The sequence below is a fragment of the Anarhichas minor genome, unplaced genomic scaffold (genome assembly GCF_050575085.1).
Source record: "Anarhichas minor isolate MPS153535 unplaced genomic scaffold, ASM5057508v1 ptg000042l, whole genome shotgun sequence".
NCBI lineage: Eukaryota > Metazoa > Chordata > Actinopteri > Perciformes > Anarhichadidae > Anarhichas > Anarhichas minor.
In genome coordinates, this window is record NW_027466488.1 from 12,275,001 (window position 1) to 12,296,969 (window position 21,969).

Below are 21,969 nucleotides of genomic sequence, written 5' to 3' on the forward strand. Positions count from 1 at the left end.
AGTCTGCAGGCTTTAAGGATCTGTATTCAACATTCTGAGCTTTAATATCTCATCAAACAACTATTGTTGTGGAAAGAGAGGAGGTCTGAGCTCCCCTCAGGTAAAACCTGTTAGCTCTGTCAGCACTTTCACCGTTAGCGGCATTAGCACCATTAGCTATGAGCCTTTGAGAGCCGCTGAGTGGAAATCAAAATGCTCCCAATCTGAGATCTTGTACGTTTAAGGCTGATTCCAGTTTATTACAACAAGGTAATTTATAACTCGTAATTGCTAAGATTTGTCAACTAACACCCTTTGTTGCTTTTACGAGAACATTTTGGTTGCTCTGTTAAAATCAGCGGCAGAAAGCGATGAAGTGTGTTTTGCTTTGTATCAATATGTTATTTCATTTTCCAGCACACATTTTCCAAAGTTAAAAGGTATCCATGTCGTGTTTGAAAGCCATGACCTCATAACGGCAGCAGGCATTCCCATTATAACCAGTGAGTCTCAGAGGTCTGATGGGAAGCATGGGGCCTTGTATGTAGCACACATTGAGATGTGTGGCTTAGTGCTGGGCGGTATGACCATAAATGTGTATCACGGTATTTTTTAAGATTCTGGCGGTTTCACGGTTTATCACGGTATTATTTTTTTCCTTGACTGTGTTTTTATATAGGTTTATAGTGACTTACTTTCTCGACTGTCTGTAGCGGGACCATGTCCTTGCATAGCTGGATCATTATTGCTTTCGTAATGTTGCTCCACCGCTTGCTTTTCTTGTCATATGCAGTGCCTCGAGCAAATGCCTCTTCAAGCGATGTCTGACCCTTTGGCTTCACCGTTTCACTGCGCTAACGTTACTGGTTGACGGCCTCGAATCCGACGGCCCAGCTCCTCTCTTGGGCACAGACTATATCGGTGCATCTCCGGTCTGTCTTTGTTCGTCCTGCATCACTCTTTTCTGTTCTTTAATGTAACGTTACTGTAGCGACGGAGCCTCTCGCTGTTAACAGACTGTTGTGCTAATGGGCTAGCTAGTGAGCTGTACCCAGCATGCCGTTTGGCGGTGAAATTTTATAAATGTACAATTATTAGTGTTACAAATTGTTTATTTGTCATAAACTGTTGTGTCGTGGTGTTTTGCCCTGTTAAAGAGCGTTAGTTGGGGGTTATTCAGTGTGGCTTTGTGGCACAAGGCAGTAAAACTGCCTGTGCCAAAGCACACTGTATATTATCCATCGGGCTTAATAATAATGATTATTATCCAAAAAGTTTGGCGCGCTTCTCCTCACACAGCGTTGCCAACAGCGGCGTGAAAAATACATCAAAACGTGCGGCCTGATCGGGAATAGTGTGCTATCTATTTTTTGGAGAGATTCGCCAAACGGTTTTCCCGAAAATCCCCAAAAACGGAGAAAAATCGCCCCATTGACTTGAATGGGGTTCCGGCGTGAAGAGAGCTAAAAAAAACACTTAACTTTGGGCCCATATTGACTAGCCATACTTTTACGTAGAAACATGATTCAAAGTTTGAAACGTAGACAAAACGCTGCACTTTATTGAGCCAAAGGGACATTTTGATAGCTAGCACAGTTTTCATGAAGTCACAGATTAAGTTTCAGGAACATTTTGGGTCCATTTCAGATTTTATAATGGGTGTGTATTGCACGGCTCGTTAAGAGCTAGAGTGAGAGCATAACTGTCAGAGTGGAGCAGAGCAGGAAAATATTCTGTGATTTCTACAAACAAATTGCTGCAGCTCCCACAATTTTTACTCTTTATACACCATTTTTGGCCAAAAAGCTTGTAAATGTTGTGCTGTCACACACAGATGTCTGTGGAATCCAACGGACTTACACATTTGGCTCAGGGAGCAGCAGAGCGACATGAACTCCAACCAACTGCTCCATTAGACTCCATGTTAAATCTGACCACTCATTTCTCAAAGAAAGGAGACGGTACCAGTTTTGCATATTGCGCTTGAGCTCACATTTTTAAGACCACAAACATAAATAACACATCTCCGCGTTTGCCAGAGTCTTATCTTTCTCACGGTATCCATATTTTATTGATTAGTCTCATGGTTTTGGTATAGAGGGCATATGTTTGACAGGTAGTTTTGTTGGAAATCACTGGTTACTCTCTCTCTTAATTAGCCTCTAACACACAGGTGCTCCAATCACCAACATGCACCCAAGCACACAGGTGTTTATATGAGCTCATTAGTGATGTTGATAAACACACAGAGGCACTGAGACACACACGCACATACACTCCTCTCCCTCTATCTCTCTGTGTGTGTGTGTGTCTCTCTCTCATACAGTCATTCAGGTCTTGGAGACTTTTAGAGGACTCCCCCCCATTTTAAAATAAAAGCCTATAACTGTCTATCTGCCTGTCTCTCTCCCCCACTCACTCAGTCCATCTGCCTGTCTCACTCAGCCTCTCTCTCCTCTCTGTCTATTTTTCTGTCTGTCTCTCTCTCCCTCTCTGTGTCTCTATCATACAGTCATTCAGGTCTTAGATATTTTTAGAGGACTTTTCCCCTGTCTCCTCTCCCCCTCTCTCACCCACCCAGTCCCACCCTTTCAAAATAATAGCCCCACAAATACAAGTTTCAATCCAAGAGTATGAATCTAAAATGCAGAAAAGAGAGTAGCGCTATCTCAATTGAACCTGAATGACACTACCGGTAACATTGGCGTGTGTATATATTGCGATTTCTTCGGGCAGTAGAAGCCACAGTGTCAAAATTTCTTTAGGAATTTTCTAGTTAATTGTTGTTATAAAGTTATAACCATGACTAGAGGTCCCTCTCAATACACATAATACAACTAGCTCCGAAACGTAGCGCTCTTAGCGGCGAACAATATATTTAGCTGCCTGTTGAAGAGTGACAGCAGTTGTTTCGGCTATGCACTGGTATGACGGTGTGTGAAAAATTGATATCATACGGGAAATTAAAACCAGCACTAGTTTGGCTCACATACATTAATTGATAAGCTTCCTGTTAACGTGAGAGCTTCAGTGACTGAGCGGTCTGGTGCTGTTTGAGGCCGTCACAGTGGGTTTGCTCTCTGTGGTTTCCTGTTACAATTCTTAATAAGATAGAGAGCTGCAGTCCGTCTCAGGGTCCGACAGGGCTGCTGCTGTCAGGGAAAAATGATGGGCTGTTTTAAGTGATTTGTCATCATGTGTTGGATGCCGTCACTCAGGCCTTTTTTGAGCAGCTGTGTTGCTGTAGTCACTGTGGTCTCTTTGAAGAGGAAACACACACACACAACACTCCGACCACACGGCACATATAGAAAGGATCAGGCCATGAAGCAAAATATTGCCGTGTTCTGTTGTTACAGCTCCCCTGCGGCACATATCTGTTTGCCACTTGAACAGAGTCCATGTTTTAGAAATGGTTTGTGGTCAGAGAGGCAGTGACACTCCTGTTGTACAGTATAGGGAGGCTGATAGAATGCATGGTCCCACATCAGTTCATTTAGACGGTGGGCATTACATTGTAGTTGGTAAACCTCTGAACTTTATCACAAATGGTTGTAAGGGTTAACTATCAATGATTGGATATAAAGAGCCTGATTCGACTGTCTCACAGTTGAATCATCACAGTGGTAGAAATCTGTGGTTATGAAACAAAGGATCATTCCATTCTGGCTATATGGGGGTGTTGAATGTGTGATTTAACATAGAATGGCTTGGTCTCTCCCAATAAATCATGGTATATAGCCTACTGTGGTACAGATATCAGCCTATTAATAATACTGTTAATATAATATGAAAATGACTTGTGCTTTCAATCAATCTCCTTATTGTTTGTGAATATGAAATCTACATTTACTGGACCATCAGAGCAGCATCTTGACGATATTCTCGAAGTAGAAAGACTAAATAACAACATGACAGCACTGTTTCAAAATCAAAGGACACATTTTTTCACAGAACACACATGAACTCTCTCTCACAGAAGAACAGAACTATAAAAGCACTCAGTGGCGGCTGGTGGAAAATTTTCTAGGTAGGGCCATCCTATCAATTTCAGCAAACATCCCAGTATGATTTAATGCAAAAAAATTAAAGTATCAAACACGCATTACTACTTTGCAGTTAAATATTTAACATTTATTCCAACACGAAAAAAAGCAGTAAATAACACTTATATAATATAATAGAACATGTTTATTTATTGAGATGCCCCTATGGACCTTGTTATAGGAGGTAAAGATCAGGAGAAGTAAACATGAAGTGTAATTATGAATACTGATGTTAAATTAAGCTATGATGAGTTTTCACTGTTAATTTACCATCTCAATTAAATGTTGATGCCTCCATGACCAAGTTAAGCAGATGAGACTGAGGACAACTATCTAGAAGAAAAGATGTTCACTTTGCTGAATATGTAGCTTGACAGAGTTCTCCATGTGTGTCCTGGTGTTCTCATGTTTCCTTACCTCCTCATCCCTCACTCCCATAACTGTCTGTGCTGGATCTGTCCCCGTTGTTTTAAAAAGCTAAATAAGTTATTATCATGACGTCATCCAGCTAGCCAAACCTGTCTGGTGTACAGCTAGTACAGAAGCTTCGCATGTACTGCTTCCCTTTCCCGCTAGTCTGCTGTCTGATTGTGAGGTCAGGCTGATCTGATATCAGCTCTTTGGCCTGCAGAATCTCTGCCAAAGTTCTCCTCTCCAACGAGACTTGGAGGAGTAGTGCTCGCGCTGGAGCTCGCCTGTAGAGACTTCTCCTGACGAGAACGCGCAGCTAGGGGGGCAAAATCGTTTTGGCCCCACACTGAATCTATTTGAGGGCGCTGATTGACTAAATTGTATGTCACTCATTTATATCTTTAATGAGCAATTGGCTAAACTGCTTCATAGACCCGCCTCTTTTGGGCAAAAACGATTTTGCCCCCCTAGCTGCGCGTTCTGAGACGTGTCGTGCACACAGGCGGAGAGCACGAGCAGACGAGCACACAGGCGGAGAGCACGAGCAGACGAGCACACAGGCGGAGAGGACGAGCAGGAAAAGCATATATTTTGCGCAGATATCACATTTTACACATATTACTGGGTACATTCCACAGTTCAAAAACACAAATATTGACAATTTGTATAATTTACGATTATCATAATTTTTCTTTTTTTTGTGTGGCTCAAGGTGGGGCCAAGCCCCATTGCCTTCTATTGGCCAGCCGCCACTGAAAGCACTACATATATTTTATATAGATGTATAGAAGCAGCTCTCTCGTTGACTGTCCCTGCACTTCATACCATGACATGAATGTTCTATTTACAACCATGAACAGCAAGAAGGATAACTGTTTCAGTACTACGGACAGCACAACACCAGCACACGTGCACACACACATGCACACGCATGCACACACACACAACAAGCACCGGTGCCCATTATTATGAAACAGAAGCTGAGGGATAGTCACATGAAACTCGGCTAATATGCGTGTTGTTTTTACTATTTTTCTTTAGATACATAAAGATTAAACAGACAGGGATCAATGAGTAAGAAAAAAACCAACAAGATGCAACGATCAGTCGATGTTAAGAAAGACTTAGCCAATCAGATTGAACAATGAAAGTTGTTCGTCAGGGACACCCCTAGATGATTGACATATTATTTCATGACTGGCTTGTCATTCCAGGTAGCACAGGGGGGTAACGGTTAGTGTGCCTAATGAGAGAAGAAGAGTGAGTTGAATGAAGTCAGGTTAAATCCAGAATGAGCAGCTCGTCTCCTTGATCTGATCCTCTAAAGTGAACTTGTTTAGGAGCCGGTCTGCCAGCTTTGTGATACTGGGAATCCTGGAATCAGCATAATGTTAGCGGGCCAAGGCTGACTTTAGCACTGCGTGAAAAGTCTGAGCCACCTGATGAAGCCTCGTAGACACAGGACTCCAGCACAAACTGCAGCGGTGTCTGCATCGGACAAGGCTTCAGACCGAAAATAATCCATTGGTCAAACTGGACCTCGTGGATTGTATTTCACCTTCTCACTGGTACCTGCAGCAACTACAGCCTTCACTTTGTGTGTGTGTGTTCGTGTGTTCTCAGGCCGCTGACCCAGGAGGAGATGGCCCAGCGCAGGGAGCTGGCTAGACAGAGACATGCTGACAGGATGTCCTCCGAGAGGACACCACAGGAAGGCCCACCTGCACCACTTGACACAGGTAAGCTTGACTCTCATTTTTCTCCCTCACTTTTTCATCTATCTTTTTGTTTCTATGAATGCACCGCACTTTAACAAAAGACTAGAAGCAATGTTTCTGACTGACTTTGCAAGTTGTTGACAGTTTGTTCTATTTGTTACATCATTGAATTTCACAGAGAGCTGTGGGAAAAAGGTGGATCAAATGCTCAAAAGAGTCAGGTACTGGCAGAATGGAATCCATGGCATATTAGCCCTCTTAGTCAAACCCAGCTAAAAGGAACACAGCCAGATGTTTCACTGGAATCTTCGAATCTTTATTGTTGGAATGCTGTTAAGCATTCCAACTATTGTTATCCTGTTTCTCTTTATTCAACTTCCTCAACTATTTCTTCCACTACGTATTTTGCTACCTATCTCCTTCCACATTTTTTAAGCTACAGAAACCATTCAACTATCAAAATGTTCAGCTCATTAAAACCTCTTAAGCACGACGCCCCCAAATTTGGGGGCTCTCGGGCTCAGGACCCCTGAAAATCATGTTCGGAAAATAGCCTTATTCTTCGGTAATATTGTGGATTGGTACAGTTTTTTTTCCGGATTAAACAGCAACGTATGGGCAACACTATCATATAAGTCACTTCTTACACACTCCAAACACAACTATAGACTACTAATATAAGCATCTAGAAAATGTGGCATAAAAGCATGAAATCCTGGCCAGAAATCACCGTTATGTGTGCGGCAAATCAATATTTGCACCCTGATGCTAGCGGCTACCAAGCGTTGCAATGCATTTTATAGCATTAGCACTCGTGGCCGAACGCACAAATACCTTTGGTTTTTCTCTCCGTGGAAGCAGTACAAAGCTGTGAGTGGACAAAGGTACCATCGTACTGCCCTCCGCCGAAAAAAATCGTGGGTTTTTGGACCCGTTTTATGAAAAATGAGTACAATAATGTCGCAGATTATCCGTTTCAAAGCTGGAATCATTGTTGCCAACTGCATCCTGTTTACTTCCGAGCTGTTTCCAGAATAAGAGCGGTCAATCCAGTTTGGGCGAGCAGTCAGACTTCCGGCGAGCGGAAATTTACGCTCGGGGAGACGCATCACTTCTTGCAACTTTACTTGCTGAAACTTCTGTCAATCAACACCAAATTCGACACACGCCTTCCTGAGACTCTTTCGCGTCGAAGGAGGGCTTATTGACTGAAATCGACCGATGATAGGCTGAGCTACAGCCCCATACACACACATGAACTGAGAAAATCCTATAGATGACAGCCAGAAACAGGCTCTGATGATGTTAGGAATCTCAAAATGATTCCTAACAGCTGTATTTGGATGTATTGAATAATATGAGTGATAAAAAAGTGAAATATATAGTTATATAGTATATAAAAGTACAATGTAAGAGCTGCAACAGCTGGTTCGAAAATGATGACCTCGCTTGACCTCTCTCGACTAAAGCCTCTTATTCTTCACTTTATCCCAGCCAACCTTTATTCAGCAACTACTGATCGGTTGTGCTATGATTTGGGAGAGTTTTTAGGGAGATATATGCATTATTTCAAAAACATATCAATAAAAGTGCTTTTTTTTCAGGCGAACCTGATTATTTTCAATTTGAGCTGTGTAATGTCTTCATTTACTATATTAACCAGCAACATATACACAATATTACCCATCTGAACAATCTCACAAGTGTTGTGATCTGATTATAGCATCAAAAATTATTAAAATAGACCTTGTAGTTACAGAACTATGGTCACTTTAGTATGGGTATGCTATTTTCGAGCAGAGGCCTACAAATAGGGCCCGAGCTTAAGAGGTTTTAAGGACACGTGTGCTATGACTTTTCATATGTCTAACCTTTGAACTTTTTGAATTATTAAGCTTTTTGCAACTTTTTTTTTGAATGGGATTTCAATGGAGAAAATGTTCAAATCCTCTTAAACTTTTTCAACTTTCAAATCCTTCTACTTCCTCATACTTTCAGCTACAGACACCATTTCAACTTTAAAATGTTGAGAAAAACCTGAGCTATTGCCACATGATTCAGCTTTTTAATATCTTTTACACTTTTTGAACTGCAGCAATTTAACTTTTATGATTTTTTCAGTCCTTTTCTGACTTTATAATGGGTGTGTATTGCGCAGCTTAGAGTGCGTGATGTCACCGCTAGAGTGAAGAGCAGCTTGAGATTCTTGTGAAAAAAAGATTTGTCTTTTGCCACTGTGTCCACAATCTTCACTCTTCATGCATAATTTCTGGATGTAGAAGTAGCTAATCTTGTCCTTGTTGTAGACAAATGACTGTGGAATCCCACAGATTTACACATTTGACACAGAAGCCTGTAATAGAGAGGAAAACCAACTTTCTGCTCCATAGAGACCAATGTTAAATTTTGCTTCAAAAACATCTTCCACAGAACACGGTACCCCATTTCTAGATCGCCAGTTCAGCCACATTTTTTACACTACAGACACAATTTTTACAGGATCTGTTCTTCAACTCATCCTTCCTCTCATTTATTAATATCGGAGCAATAGGAGCTACGGTTATGGGAGTTTTGAGGATTTGTTTGAGAGGTGTTTCTCTGTTTTATCTCCATGAAAAGGCTGCAAGGACACAGGTGTTTCTGATTAAGCTAATTAGTGATGTTGATAAACACAGACTCACAGACACACATGCACTCCTCTCTCTCTCTCTCTCTCTCTCTCTCTCTCTCTCTCTGTGTGTCTCTCTCTCTGTGTCTCTCTGTGTGTGTCTCTCATACAGTCATTCAGGTCTTAGAGACTTTTAGAGGACCCCCCCCATTTAAAAATAAAAGCCGCACACACATGATTTAGAGATATACGTGATGCAACTCAGGCAATCAAATATGGGTATTATGATAAGTTTCCTGATTCGAGTGACATTTACACACACCGCGACACAAGAGGGAGAGACGAGGAAAGACATGGCAGAGCAGGACAATAGTCATGTAAACTGTAAATGATAAAACATAGGATAATCTCCAAATGAGAAAGATTGCCAGAGAGATCAGAGTCTCTCTCTCACTCACTCACTCACTCACTCACTCATCCCCTCTCTCTCTCTGTCTGTGTCTCTCTCTCATACAGTCATTCAGGTCTTAGAGATTTTAAGAGGACCCCCCCCCCCCCACACACACACCCCATTTTAAAGTAAAGGCCCCACAAAATGAATTCTAACTGAAATGCTTGTGATGAAGCCTGTCATTTAATAACCTGTTTATGTGTCAAACATTAAGATTATGTCTCCTCTCCCCCTCTCTCCCCCACCCAGTACCACCCTTTCAAAATAAAAGCCTCATGGATTAACTGTATTTAAACGTTAAGTTCAAAATTAGGCGTTTTTGTTGAAATAATGAATGCTCTTACTAATACTGCGACAACTACTGCTACTAATATTTCTAGTATCACTACTACTACTACTGCTACTACTACTACTTCTACTGCAGCTTTTGCTGTTGCTACTATTACTAGTACTACTACTGCTATTACTGATACCATCACTATTATTACTACCACTACTGCTATTACTACCACTACCACTACTATTATTACTTATACCACAACTGCTACTACTGCTATTCCTGCTACTACTACAGCTATTAGTATGACTGCTACTAGTACTACTTCTACTGCTACTTCAAAAACTGACTTTACTATTACTACTACTACTACTGTTATATTAAATACTACGACCACTACTACAGCTATTACTACGACTACTGATACTACTTCTACTACTTCTTCTTCTAATTACTAATACTTCTACAACTACTACTAATACTTCGACTACAACTTCTACTACTACTGCTACTACAAATATCACTGCTGCTACTACTAGTACTTATTCTAATGCTACTAATACTTCTACTAATAATACTTCTACTACAACTTCTACTACAAATATCACCACTGATGAAATTTTTTAAGCCACAGAAACCATTTGAATATCAAAATGTTCAGCTCTTTCATGAGAGGGGTGATATGACTTTTCATAGTTGTAATCTTTAAACTTTTTGAATTATTAAGGTTTTTGCAATTTTTTTAAATTGGATATCTATTTTCAGCAATGTTTTTGCGATTCATTTCAGCTTTCAGCATTCCAACGCATTTTCAGCAGGAAATGCATTTTCTAGTTCCATTTTCATGTTTTTCATGAAATGATTTTAATAATGATTAAATGGATCAATCTTAGGACGCAGCTAACATTGTTTCACTCTTAACCCGTTAGCCTCACTCTATAAATGTTGCTCTGATGTCATTCAAGGACAAAAAGTCCAAAAACTGCCATGCAATTATATATTAATATTATCTTCAGTCCTGATCATAACTACCAAACATTCATTCATTTTTCAGAATGTTAACCCTTTCATTAAGTGCCATTTTTTTACCACTTTTATGTGTATTTTTTTGCGATTAAACGCATTATGTGCAAAGTTCAATAATTAATTCAAAAGTAGTGTATTGCGCACTTTTATTTTAAAAGTACTGCTATATGAACAAAAGTGCAATAACATTTGGTTTGCAAACACTTTAAACCAATAAGGTGCTTTTTAACAGCAGTATTCCCTTTACACAGTAGCAGTTCTATTTCTTGCACTCTGTGCTCAGTGTGCTGACTGTATGTGAAACGTTCCACTGCTGTGCAACAGGAATAAAATGTTTCAGCACGTTTCATCTAAATGTGTGTCTTCATGACAGTCAGAGCATGTGAATGCAGCTCTACTGTTCATCAATATAATGCTGTAACTCCGAGGTGATGATGGTGACCCAGCGATGTCCAGTAGTCTCCAGTGAGAGCAACAGCTGGTGCACGTTGTAACGCCGCCGCTTTAGTATTCCTCTCCTTTTCATACAACTCGTGTATTCTTCTTGTGATGGTGTGTCTTGAGGCTCATACGTGACGTCATTCGTTGCGATCCTAAAGGTGCGTTCACAACAAACGCGACGCGAACGCACCTTGAGAACGTTCCTCAGACCGACATCTTCCACAATACTAATCGGCTGCAGTTTGTATCCACTTCGCTGTAGCATTTGTTAGCTTGTCTTGCTTTAGTGTATCTATACTTCTCCCACACGCTGCATCAACGTGGTCTGCTGAAGCCTCCATCCACTGTTTGTTTGGGTGATTTGCTGGCATCAACGGTGTGTATTGCATTAAAAAAAAAACTGCGTTAACGATTATCGCGTTAACACATTAATTAATTAACACCGACAATTATTTTATCGTGCGTTAACGCAGTTTTTTTTATTATTAAGCGGATATTTTTAACACAAGAACCGGGCAGCGAGTGATGAATAGCTGTGTTTGTGTGGCGTCACTTCCTGCTGCTGCTGCCGCCCCCCCACCAGTCTGCAGGTCTCGGGCCTCTCTTCTTACCTAGAGACACAGAGGTGAAATCTGATTGGATAAAAACTCTACTTAAAATAAGCTGCACTGGAAGCAGAGCAACTGAGGAAGACAGGAGCTGTGCAATGAGAAAATAAGATAATGGGAAAAATATTTTTATAAATTAATACATAAGTGATAAAAAAATACATAAATATATAATAAAAATTATAAAATAGCTATAACTTTGTGATTCTGTTTAGGCCAGCAGAGAAGGCCTTGCTGGCCCTGACGGCCCACCACTGATATATACACATATTTATTTTAGGTTGAGCTGAGAAGGGGAAGAAGATCGAGCATTCAGCATCAGATAATGTACAAGTGAGATGGTTCCTTGTGACTGAGTCTCACTTTCTGTGTATCTTGTGTCTCCCTGTCAGCTAAGATGGAGAGTCTGCCACTGAAACAATCAAAGCCAGAGGAGGAAGTGGAGCAGCAGACCTTCATAGCTTTTGCGCGGGTCTACAGTGGAGTGGTGAAGAAAGGACAGAGAGTATTTGTTCTGGGACCAAAGTATGACCCCGCCCAGGGCCTCAGCACGGTAAACACAGTTATAGATCAACCTTTATAGTACTTCTCTCTGTGGAATGTACAGGTCTATTGTAAATATTAAGTTGCTTCACTTTTCAGCCCCAAAATATCTCTTCTGTTAAGGAATTCAGTAGGTTGTCCATGGTTTTCGTTGGTTTGTTTCAAACCTGTAGTTCAGGTGGAAAACCAAATCATCCATTGTTGCCTTTGAGCTCTGGTCTGCTAACACTGCCTCTTCACACACAAACTGCAAGTGACTTTTCAAATGAAAAGTAGTTGATAGTCCAGTCCTTCATGCTGGTTCCAGCTTCTCACATGTCTCATACATCTGCTGATGTATCTTAGAGTTTGGACTAGAGACCATTTCATAGACTAGACGAATAAACGATTAATTCAGAAGATAATTACCAGATGAATCGATAATGAGCTTGGAGCTCGAAGCTGAATTACCTTTTTTTGTCACAAACAATGACTAACGAGTATGAACAGGATGAAAAGAGGCGTCTCATTGCAAATAACAAACTGCCCTAGCCTAACACTAACTCATTATTAGTTTGTTTTTTATTACAGTGAGTTAAATAATTGCAGTTTTAACTCAAGAACCCATTACATGTACTGTACCATGTTTCTCTTGTGTTCCACATTGGATAAAAGGCAACGAGTAAACAACACTGTTTGGATGGTTCAGTCTGGAAGTCCTAACTGCAACAAACAGAGATGTTTAAGGCATGCTACTTGAGCAGTACCAACAGAATTTCATGGGAGCGGATGAAAGAGAATGGAATCACAGCAGTTTTCTTTTAACACGACATCAGTTCTCCAATAATGAATAACGAATCAAAGAATCAGGTGTTTGCAGTTTATATCTCCAGAAAAAAATATTTCTAGGTTAAACTGTCACAAACTAGCTCAGGAGATGTGAGACGGACAGACATGTTAACAATGGATGGTGGATGTGAGGGAGCGGTCAGCTGTGTGTTCCTGGTCTGAGGATCAGTGTACACCTTGGCCACCTTGTATTTCTGAGCTTCCCATGAGACTTTCTCTTCTTTGCACCAGCTATTGTTTACAACTTTAGATGACAGACTGGAGTTGGAGTTGAGACGACTGGATTGTCGTCAAGTATGCAACAAAGTTGGCCGACAGCTATATAAAGCGCGAGCTACCACGTATTCACAACACAGGGATTACCACACCATGCTGAATCACACAATTAGCCCACTAAGGCTCTTCTAATAGAAACACAAAAAGGCTTATGAGTCACCAAACCGTCCCAGGATGCAAAGTACAAAGAGGAAATGGAGCTCCATCAACAAAGCAGCAGCTGTGGTGCTTACTGCCAAAGCAACAATTACCTCTACATCACAGCATCTGCATTTTTGATACATGCAGACATTGCAGATCATCTGAGCCACGAAATCATTACATCTCAGAATCAGAATCAGAATCAGCTTTATTGGTGCGCATACATGGAATTTGACTCCGGTTACACATTGCTCTCTTCGTACATACATACATAGAATGTACAATAAACAAGAGAAATATATCTACTGTTTCCATTTGACCTTGCTTTTTAAATCCCAGCTGAGAGGGCAGAGGAGCGTCACCTAGCTGTCCATGCATTGTGATCCCAGTGCTACCCTGTGAGCCTCTTTGCTCCTCATGTTCATTGCTTGTCTCCTCTCTGCCAGCTGCCAGAGGGTGTCAGTGCTTCAGACTGTGTGACTGAGGTGCCTCATCTGTCCTGCTGTTCCATGGAAAGCCTCTACCTGCTGATGGGAAGAGAGCTAGAGGAGCTGGAGGAGGTGCCTGTAGGAAATGTCCTGGGTAAGTACATTCCCTTTCTTCCTTCTGGTTATTGCATTCAATTGGTTGTTCCTCTCTTTAGTTTGTAATCTCACCTGCGTAGAGATGTTGGAATCAGGTGAGTGTGCTGATGGTGCTTGCAATGTCTTTTTTCGAAGAGAGGCTATGCAAGAACATCTCCCACGATCCACATTTTTAGGATTTGTTTTAAGGAAATACACAAATTGTTCAACAACGAAGAGCGAAGGAGTTATTTTTGCTGTCATGATCTTGCCATCTTACTTTATAGTTCTGATTTGAGGAACACTGCTGCCTACAGTATGTTACTGTTATTGTCAAAGTCCACCGCTGTCTGCGTCTGTACTGAAGTATGAGCGAATCTTTTGTGTCAAAAAGTTCTACTACACTGATGGAGACAGCCATCGATAAGCACAACAGCATACCTACTTGAATCACAGAACAAATTGGAGATTCAGTGGTCCTACAGACTAATCCACCATAGCACACTGATTTGACACCACCTACTCTAAGACCATCTATTCTGTCAAACATTTCTGTGGTAGACAGGTGGTTTGGACATTTAACACACTCATATCGTGGAAAAGGCAGTAAATCAAACAACTTTCTTTGTTTTCTCGAAAAATATTATTGAGACCATTTAGACAGAAAGACCTACTAATCTAGAACAACCGTGGTGATGTCACCTGTTGTTGATGTGGTTTATTTGTAAATGGTGTATATCGTGTCCCACACTCTTATCAGTACTGATGCTAGTACTACCACTATCACACATGTGTTTCTGCTCTTTTAAACCTGCTCTCATCTGTTCAGGGTAATTGATTATACACATTACAGTACATTTATTTCACTGACAATGTTATCCAAAGTAGACTGCGGACTAGGGGGGGATTTCTAGGCACCTCACGATTCCATTCCCATTCAGATGCGATTATAAAACGATCATCTCGAACATTTTTTCATACATGATTTTTTTTTCTCACAGTGACTATCTACTATTTTTAAAACAGCATATTTGTAATGATTCATAATTAAAAAACAGATGAATTTACTTCCATTATCCTTTATTAATTGAATATAGGTAACAAATAAAAGAGAGGGTTACACGGTTGAACCGGTATACCGCCCAGCACTAGCTCCCGTGCTTACAGTCGATTGGACCCGGCTGAATAGCTGTCGCTCTCCATGCTCCTGTCTTACAACACTTTTTCCCCTCCTTCTCTTCTGGCACCATCTTTGGCTGACACCGTCACAAGCCAATTACTGCTGCTTCAACTTGAACTCTAATATGTAAAACCCCTTCTTAAACAACAAAGAAAATAAAACTCTTCAGAAAGCAAAAGGCTGCATATTACCATTTCCCTTAGGCTTTCTTCCTTTTCAAGGAAAAGTTCATTTTAAATGCATAACAGATTTCCACTTAATGAAATAATAGTGCTGCACAAGGCTAAGGCTGCACACTCATAACTCTAAGGATCTGACTCTCTTTCTTGCTGAACCACATCAGATCACAGTCTTTATGCTGAGGCGCCTCCAGCTCACATATTCACGGTGACGTCTCATAAACGATCACAGCACGGTGCCGTCTGACTCATGGTGTCTTTTAGAGGATCAGTGAGTTGGCTCCTTGGTCAGATCTCTTCACAGTACATAGTGATGTAGCAAAGTGGTTCTTTGGTCTGTGTGGATAGCGGTAATGTTTTGGGCTGGGTCTGTTCTTCAGAAGATGGGCTGCTTCTTTTAGCTCCAGTGAAGGGAAGGTTTTAATTAGTTTTAGTTGCATTTTAGGTATTTGATTATTGTTTAGGCTGATCTAACAACATTTATGGTTTTGGAATGACATGTTCAACTAAACCATGGGTGTGATGTTCAAGTGTCCACGTCCTTTTGGCCATGCAGTGTATTTGTAGCATACATTGCTATGAAACTGCAATACAGAGGGCAGCAGAGCAGTAAGAAGCACTTCTAGAAGTTCAGAGCAGACCAGATGTGTGTTGAAATGTCCAGCACTTTTTCTCTCGGCTTATCCCTCAACATAAATTTCTCTACTTCGCTTCTTTGCTGATAAAAAAGAAACAATAAATTGGCAGATCTTTGAACAGTTTTTCCCAAAAAAGGACAGAATGGCATGTATTGGGGCTGATTCTCTCTCAGACTACCTTAACACAGTCCTTTGTTTGATTCTCTTCACTGGTTTCCATTAGTAGCATACACCCAATCAGCTTCAGGATTTATCTGTGATTGCAGCTGAGGGAGAGTACACAGCTGGCTTGATGGTTTTTGGTGGTGAGCAGTTTGTCACAGGGGTTGAAGACGTGGGCAACATCAAATTCTCATCATCAGTGCCTAATGTGAAGCAGCTGTCTGAGGAGACTCAGCCACAGCTCGAGTCTTCCAAGTCAGTCCTCTGGGAGGAGAGGGGAGGGAAAAAGAATGATGCTGATTCAACATTGATGAAAACATTTGTTTTGCATTAGGCCTCTCTCTCTGCTGCCAGCGGTGACTAGTGACCTAGATCTTTAGCAGAACACTGACTGAATGATTTTACTGAAATCAACCACATGGCAGAGGTCAGCTGGGTTCATGTCAGTGCAGCGCAGGTCTCATCATGAATAGTGACACCGTGTCTTGGAGAGTTCTGTTAAAGTTGATGCTGATTTTTGGTGATTCTTTAGCCTGGTTGCATAGGTTTTTCTTCTTTAGAGATAGATCAAGATGGCTTTGACCTAGAGACTGGTAGCAGGGGGAAAAACAGAAATAGCACATAAGGCCTGGACCTTAGAAACAGCAATAATAAAAAACAGTCCAGTCTCTGGAGAGTTTTGGACCATGTCACAGATGGAGTTAAACAATAGTTCAATCAGGAGAGACCAGTCAGATAATTGTTTATTATTAAGATATGTGATGATAAAGTCTTGACAGAGTCTTTGGCGTTTCTCATCTTTTTGAAAAGTTGTAGACCATTTCACAGTAATGGTAAACATTATTGCAGTGTATTTGAATGACATAACCTGAAAGGAAGTAAACATAGACCCAAGTTGTTGCCGAGCAGTTCAGTTCAGTTGAAACAATACTCACAGAATTTAGTATTCTTGAATGTTTAAATTTTATTTGTTATTTACTTCATTTTGTTTCAAATTGGACATCTTCAATATTTTAGTTTTTATGTGAGACTATAGCCGAAAGTTCTTTCTTTAAGTGTTCTTAAAGTTCTTTAATTAATAAATAGAAAGCAATGTTATATTTGTCTCCTCCCCTTTTCTTTGCTGATCCGAAAAATGATCCGAACCGTGACTCAAGAACCGTGATCCGAACCGAACCGTGAGGTTTATGATCCGTTGCACCCCTAGTCATTACACTGAAGCATTTTCTCTGAGCGTCTAACTATGATGTGTATGAGTTTCATGCAGACACTAAAGGGTTCCTTCTGTATCTGTATCACTGGGGCTGAGAACCGGCTGGTTCAACTGTGTTTTACAAACCAGAATGTTTGGGATATAAGTCCCTGAAAAAGCAACACCTGTGGCGACAGCTTTGGTAGGAGAGTGTGATGGTGCAGTTCAGTTGTGAGACAGGCAACAATGGGAAACGTGATGCTTTTAGTTTCCCTGTTACATTGACATATGAAGACTTCAAAATGAAAAGAAGAGTCCCACCTACAGTAGGGAAAACGAGACCAGCACCAGATCAGTTGGTCCCCCCTGAAGAACGCACCGGCAGCTGGTTGTCTAAGAAATTACACACTAGGTTTATATTAGCACAGGGAGTAAAATCCAGTGTGATTAAAAAAAATACCCAAACGTTACTGGGAAATGGAATTAAAGTATCAACGCACTCCTCAAACCTGTGCTCATCATCTACAGTTTACATGGACAAATGCATAAGAAGGCAGCAAAACACACATGGTGGACGTTCTGAATGAGAACATTACCGTATTTTCCGCACTATAAGGCGCACTTAAAAGCCTTTAATTTTCTCAAAAAACGACAGTGCGCCTTGTAATCCGGAGCGCCTTATATATGGATCAATTGGTTAATTGGTTGATCCATACTGGTTGTACACGGCGCTCTGTCAAAATGTTTCAGTACAACTGGTAAACTACAAAGCCGCACCGCGGTAAACACCGGTACTGTGCTTACTCCTAGTCCAACACCACTTGTGTGTATAAAGACCCCAAAATGGCACCTTTCAAGAGACACGCTTACGACGCTGAGTTCAAACTCAAGGCTGTCAGCTACGCAGCCTCTATTGATCAAAAATCAATAAAGTTTGACTGAATGATTTATCTGACTGTTTTGTTGACATTCCCTTTAGCACAGCTCCATCTAGTGGATGCATAACGCAACCCCAGTCAAACGTTTGACTGTAGTAGCTTCTATTCTATGCGCCTTATAATCCGGTGCGCCCTATATATAAAAACAGTTCTAAAATAGGCCATTCATTGAAGGTGCGCCTTATAATCCGGTGCGCTTTATAGTGCGGAAAATACGGTATATATGTATTCATACATGCCGAAACAACCTGAGCACATGTCCTGCACCGTTAATTAGAGCTACTGCATTGCTTGGGCTGATCGTGGTTTAAGGAGCAGTTCATGTTGGGACTGTTTTATGACCTGGTTGGAATGTAAATATTAGCTTTGATTGAACATTTTTGGGGGACATTATTAGTTTCAATATTGTATTATCAGCTGCTCAGAGCTAGTGTTTGGAAGTTAAACAGCTCATAATTCATCTCTAATATCTGTTTTATATTAATGTTAAAACATCTCCTTCAAACAACTGGATTTATTCAAGTTTCTTACCAAAAACTACATTCTACAAGATTGCATTTGAACACATGATCATTTTAAAATGTACCTTCATCCAAAACTTATTTTTACTGTTTGGGGCTTGAACACATCATAATCTAACTAAATGGAACCTCTGCACATTAGCTGTTAGCCTCATTATAAGCAGGACTGTGCTGCCACCCGGCTGCTAACAGCTAACCTTAACTAGCTCTCCTACTGCCGATTTGTTGTATGCAATGTAGAATTATCAGGGATCAGCGACTAGAAAGCATTAATGCAGATCTCCTAATCGCATATTTTATTGACTATCAGCGACCAATTATTTTATTTATTTTTCACCTACCATCGACCAACTGCACGAGGCATTCCACCTGCTGTAAAACACCGTTTACTTGACGTGGGCAAGTGTTGATGTCGAGAATGATGTGTGTGAATGATTAGAGTCCTGATGGACAGGTGTCATTTCCAAAGCTCCAGAATGGCCATCGGTGGGCGTGTTTCACAATGACACTGAGGCTGGATTCATAATTAAAAAATTAATATTTCTCTCATAATTGTCAACTTTCATCTCTACTTTATTCCGTACCAAAATGGTACCCATGATTGTTTTTCCCCTGAACTACCAGACAATGTTCCTGTATTACTAATGTATAAGTGCTGGTCTTGATTTGAGAGGAAGCTGGCAAAGGGAGTTCAGAATCCCTACGTTGAGTCTTGTTTTGTCTCTTGGAGGGCATAATGCATGTGTTGTCTGCTGTTGAGTAAGCTGCTGCTGTTGAATGAATTGACCTTGATGTGAAGAGAAACAGAATTGGGCCACTATTGCTACACATCGAGCCTACTTGTGCGCGTTGTGTGGCGTTCCCTGATGCTCCCGTTTCATCTGGCTCTTCCTCTGCCGTCCTTGACACAGTTTCCAGTCCCAGCCGAGGCCGTGACACATTCTCCACCTCATCAGTCCTCCTCCCTCACAACCCCCTCCTCTCCTCTCCTTCTTTCTCCTTCACTGTCTCTCTGTCTAGGTCTCCCTCCCACTGTCTCTCTCAACCTGCCTGCTCTAGATTTGTTCTCCTCAAACATAGTCTCAGGTCTTTGAAGCTCACATTAACGAGTCAGTTAGTCTTTGTCAGCAAATGTGTGGCCAGAGCGAAGGAAAAGAACATCATTTAAAACCTTTACAGTCACTCCACATCATGATCTTCTCTTGCAGAGTTCATACAAAATCAGCAACAGGTTACATCCTCCCATGTGATTCCCCCAGTTAGGCTTAATGTCTGTCTTGATTTTGTCTCCCCAGAAGTGTGTTGGAGTAGAAACACAACAAGATGAAAAGATGATATAATGTGTTTGACCTGTATGTGTTCACAGTTTTTCTCTTAACTTCCTCTGTGGTAGTTCCTGCTACAGTAGTGGTCCCCAGTGATGACATCAGCATCAAACAGCATCAGAGACAATCACAGAGATCATTTGAAGTAAAAAATCGGCCAGTGGGATGAGACACTGACGTTTGAATATCTTTTGGAATTCATTGCATTTATTAGGTGCAAAGTAATCATAGGCAGTCTCACTAAGTCCAGTATTTACCCAAGACGTACTGGAGTTAAACACTCCTGGTTTTATATTTGAGGAAAGAAAAGATGCAGGCAGTCCTCTATAAATAAAGATTAAGAATTTAATATCTAGTGAGGACCAGCCTTTCTTTTCACAATACTACACAGTGAGAATGATATTTATCAACTAATTTGAGTTGTCTGTCGGTGTCAAGCTAATCTTGCATTCTGCTGCACATAACTGCAGCTTTTATTGTTTGTGATGGAGCATTTGGCTTTTAGCTCACAGCTGCCAGAGCTACACAAACAGTTGACTGCATCTCTGCTGCTCTGAGGCCAGAGACAGATATTCTCTACCTTTTTCCTGGGCCTCGTGCATATTGTGAAAAAACAAACTCAAAGCCTAAATAAACGCTTTGTTCGCGAGAGTTAGAATAAAGGACTGTCTGAAACTGCTTTCTGGCTGGTTCTTATTCAAACCTCTCTCCAGTACAAAACATTGGACACACACAGTCCAGCTCCAGGTATCCTATGGCTCCCTCTCTAAATCTCCTTAATCATTGTGATCAAAAGCCTCTTGTACAAGCCTCCAGTCGCTGTTACTCCTGTGACACGAAGCTGAGACGCACGTCTGCTTAGATAAAGAGAGAGTATCTGTTGTGTGAGACGTACAAGTGAAAAACACGCCTGATACTCTTGTGGTCTAGACGGGGGGGTTAGACAGTAGCGGGTTGTGTTCATTCAGTCCCATTACAGCAGTGCTCGTTGCAGACATACCTGGTTGAAATCTGATCTCTACTGAGTTCACATTTCTTCAAATTTTTCTGTGCCAGTTGCTTCATATGTTGCTCAAAACCAAATTCCAAGCTATTCAACAGATTGGACTACTTTCTTTTTAACACCATTGAGTGAGGGATGGGAGGGAAATGCAACCTGGAATCATGGCTCTTGAGAATGAACCACATCTTGTCTTGTCAGCATATGGTACCTATTGAGATTATGTAAATGGTAAATGGACTGTACTTGTACAGCGCTTTTCTAGTCTTTCCGACCACTCAAAGCGCTTTAACTCTACATGTCATCATTCACCCATTCGCACCCATTCATACACTGATAGCAGGGGCTACCATGCAAGGGGCCATCTGCCCATCAGGACTATCTACATTCACACACCGTAGGCACAACTACGGGAGCCATTTTGGGGTTAAGTGTCGTGCGCAAGGACACATCGACATGCGACTAGCGGAGCTGGGGATCGCACTGCCGGTCCTCTGATTGAAGGACGACCTTCTCTCCACTTATTAATTATTAATTAACTAGAAGATTGTAATTTCTTAAACTTCAGAAAATGTAAACATGATAACACGCGTCGCATCCACACAGGTACATGCATCCTCATCGAGGGGATCAAACCTCCGCCCTTGGGCTTAAAGAACAACCCGCTCCACCCACTGAGACGTGACTACTATTTCAAAATAACTTGAATTTAAGAGGAGCCGAATTGCAAACAAGACTGTGTCATCCACATAGAAATAGGTCTGTGTTTGGGTGATGGTATTGTGTATTCAGCTTAAAGTAGAGAAAACGGTTGACATGATTTATACAAGTTTAGCTAACAAATCTTTCACACATCATGTGTCGGCCCTGAGCAAATGAAAATAATGCGACTGTTTGTTGATGATGTAGTGTGGTGTC

The 21,969-nt window shown here is 41.1% G+C and overlaps 1 protein-coding gene across 4 annotated transcripts in view; it reads left to right on the forward strand.

Annotated features, from left to right (window-relative positions):
- efl1 (elongation factor like GTPase 1) overlaps positions 1 to 21,969 on the forward strand; it is a 110,126-nt gene that overhangs the window by 40,431 nt on the left and 47,726 nt on the right. For all 4 annotated transcript variants that reach the window (XM_076109917.1, XM_076109915.1, XM_076109916.1 and 1 more), the window contains 3 exons: positions 6,060 to 6,175; positions 11,958 to 12,118; positions 13,800 to 13,935. In XM_076109917.1, the coding sequence (XP_075966032.1) occupies positions 6,060 to 6,175; positions 11,958 to 12,118; positions 13,800 to 13,935 (413 nt within the window). The remainder of the gene's footprint in view (positions 1 to 6,059; positions 6,176 to 11,957; positions 12,119 to 13,799; positions 13,936 to 21,969) is intronic.